General features: G+C 37.1%; 1 protein-coding gene across 2 annotated transcripts in view; it reads right to left on the reverse strand.

Moving 5' to 3' along the window:
* Positions 1–1,493: 1,493 nt before the first annotated feature.
* The window catches only part of LOC111084973 (UPF0489 protein C5orf22 homolog), an 83,336-nt gene continuing 82,018 nt past the window's right edge, over positions 1,494–2,811 (reverse strand). Inside the window, exons 4-5 of one of the 2 annotated variants that reach the window (XR_002609844.1) lie at positions 2,076–2,482; positions 1,494–1,782 (exon numbers count right to left, since the gene is read on the reverse strand). Coding sequence is in view for 1 of the 2 variants with exons in the window: in XM_022381720.1 (XP_022237428.1) it covers positions 2,428–2,482 (55 nt within the window). In the remaining variant the exon portion in view is untranslated. Of the gene's footprint in view, positions 1,783–2,017; positions 2,483–2,811 lie in introns of those variants that run through there. The other variant, XM_022381720.1, reaches the window with a different exon arrangement.

A 2,811-nucleotide genomic window follows, 5' to 3' on the forward strand; every position in this document is an offset into this window, starting at 1 on the left:
CGTCTGGATATTCAAGTGACTGAAAATGAGAGAAAGAATCAGGTTTTATCAAAATCGTAATAAATGAGAGACCTTATTAACTGATTTTCTCTAATTTTTAGAACTACTGCTTTTCTTATTAATGTTATTGTCTGGTTGCAAAGCTACACCACGGGCTATCTACGTTTTGTCCACCGCGGGGAATACAACCCCGGAGTTTAGCGTTATAAGTCCCGTAAACTTAGCGCTGACCCACCAGGGTGACTTTCATATTAATGAATGTAAGATGTTGTTTGTACCGGATATTTACTCATAGCTACATAAGTGCTATTTGTGCTTAGCCGTCTGATAAACTATAGGGAAGGCAGCTAGCTAGTCAAGAGCACCCACTGCCATGGCTTTGTCTGACTAGATAAAGTGACTCGATCGTCTCTCTTATAAAGCACCCACGGCCTCAAACTTTGGAACGAGTTTTTGTGGCAGCTGACCGCATGCCACGAACCACATGATTCACAGTACGAGCACGCGAAACACTAGTCCATGCCCTATTAAGGTTATTAAATTGCTATTAAGGTTATTATGAAGAACTGCAATAAATGTAATACTCCTTTAAACGAATCGACCACAATTAACCCTTTCAGTACCGTTAGGTTATATTTGTCTCACCGTACGCTTGTGCGAGATTGTTGGACAAGTAACACTTTGATTAAAGTTTGTTCTTGCGTTATTTTCACATTAGAATGTATACATAACATGTTTACATGAACAGCTACTGGGATACATGTAATCCAACAACAATGCCTTGTGGAACACATAACAATGCTTGATGAAATCTGGGACACGTGTTCCACATGCAAATTTCAGAAACCATGCGCGCGAAAAATTTCCAAAAACGCAGGTAGCATTCCTTCTGTATCCTAAGTCATTTATACTTATTTGTATCATTTCTCTTTGAAGAATACAAAAGTCTTACTGAAAGGCTACTAAAATCAACGAAGTACTATGGTCCACTGGATAAAAAAACAAAGTTGAAACTCCGAATTATTTCCAATGATTTTAATATTATATTTTTATATAAAGTACAAGTTTAGTTATTCAATTTTTTTATAATATTACTACAAAAACCTCTCTCCTATCTTCTAAATTCTTTACTCATTTTCTGACATGGAGTCATCGTGAAGGTTGTAGCAACACCATCTTATAGGAACACCTACTAATCAAGTTTAGTTTCTTCTGACATGGAGTCGTCGTGAAGGTTGTAGCAACACCATCTTATAGGAACACCTACTAATCAAGTTTAGTTTCTTCTGACATGGAGTCATCGTGAAGGTTGTAGCAACACCATCTTATAGGAACACCTACTAATCAAGTTTAGTTTCTTCTGACATGGAGTCATCGTAAAGGTTGTAGTCACACCATTTTAGAGGAACACCTACTTATCAAGTTCGGTTTCTTCTGACATGGAGTCGTCGTAAAGGTTGTAGTCACACCATTTTAGAGGAACACCTACTTATCAAGTTCGGTTTCTTCTGACATGGAGTCGTCGTAAAGGTTGTAGTCACACCATTTTAGAGGAACACCTACTTATCAAGTTCGGTTTCTTCTGTCACGGATTCACCATGATGGTTGTAGTCACACTGTTACAGATAGACACACAATATTCAAGTTCAGTTTTTCTCTGACATGAAGTCATTATGAAGGTTGTTGTCACACTATTACAGATAGACACCTAATATTCAAGTTCAGTTTCTTCTGATATAGAGTTACCGTAAAGGTTGTAGTCACAACATTTTATAGGAACACCTACTTATCAAGTTCAGTTTATTTTGATATAGAGTCACCGTAAAGGTTGTAGTCACACTATTACAGATAGACACCTAATATTCAAGTTCAGTTTCTTCTAATATAGAGTTACCGTAAAGGTTGTCACAACATTTTATAGGAACACCTACTTATCAAGTTCAGTTTATTTTGATGTAGAGTCACCGTAAAGGTTGTAGTCACGCTATTACAGATAGACACCTAATATTCAAGTTCAGTTTTTTCTGACATGAAGTCATTGTGAAGGTTGTAGTCACACCATTTTCGAGGAACACCTACTTATCAAGTTCAGTTTCTTCGGAAGGTGCTGAATCAAACAAGTATCTGACAGTGTTGAACATAACACAGTGATATCTTTAATGCGAAATCGTCGATTTGCACGTTCAAAAATCGGAAAGGTTGGTACAAATATGTTTGAGGCAAGGAAAAACTGTACAGAGTTAAGGTAGACAAACGTGAAGAAGTCGCAGGGGCAACAGGTTTCAACTACGAACGAGTTTCAATAAAGAACACAGCTGCCCCCCCCCCCGTTCCACAGATGAAAAATGAGACACCCTCTTCTTTCAATCATTAAGGGAGAGAGGGGGCTGTGGTGTCCCTACAGAAGGAGGCAGTACAAACGATTCTTCACGATAGGGTGCTAAGCCTTACCTGTCGGACAACAACCTCATTTATCTCATTCCTGCACACAGTATGGACAGTGAGGTCGATTTCGTTGAAAATTTGTTATTATGTTTTCAATTTTTAAAATGTCACAAGATAAAACATATGTTTAAAGTAATTCATGTTTGTTTTACAGCTTAAAGACACGAAAATAAAGTGATGTCACAATTAAAAATAAACAACTGCCTATCGTAAAACAAAAACTGAAAACCAACAACAGGAATTTAGGTTACCCGTTAAAAGATAGATAGACGAATCCAAACATAACTTATGTTTGTATAAAGATGGCCAATGAACTGTTTTACTGCCATGGGTATATATATATATATATATATGTGTGTGTTTCCA

The sequence above is a fragment of the Limulus polyphemus genome, unplaced genomic scaffold (genome assembly GCF_000517525.1).
Source record: "Limulus polyphemus unplaced genomic scaffold, Limulus_polyphemus-2.1.2 Scaffold187, whole genome shotgun sequence".
In the NCBI taxonomy this organism is placed as follows: Eukaryota; Metazoa; Arthropoda; class Merostomata; order Xiphosura; family Limulidae; genus Limulus; species Limulus polyphemus.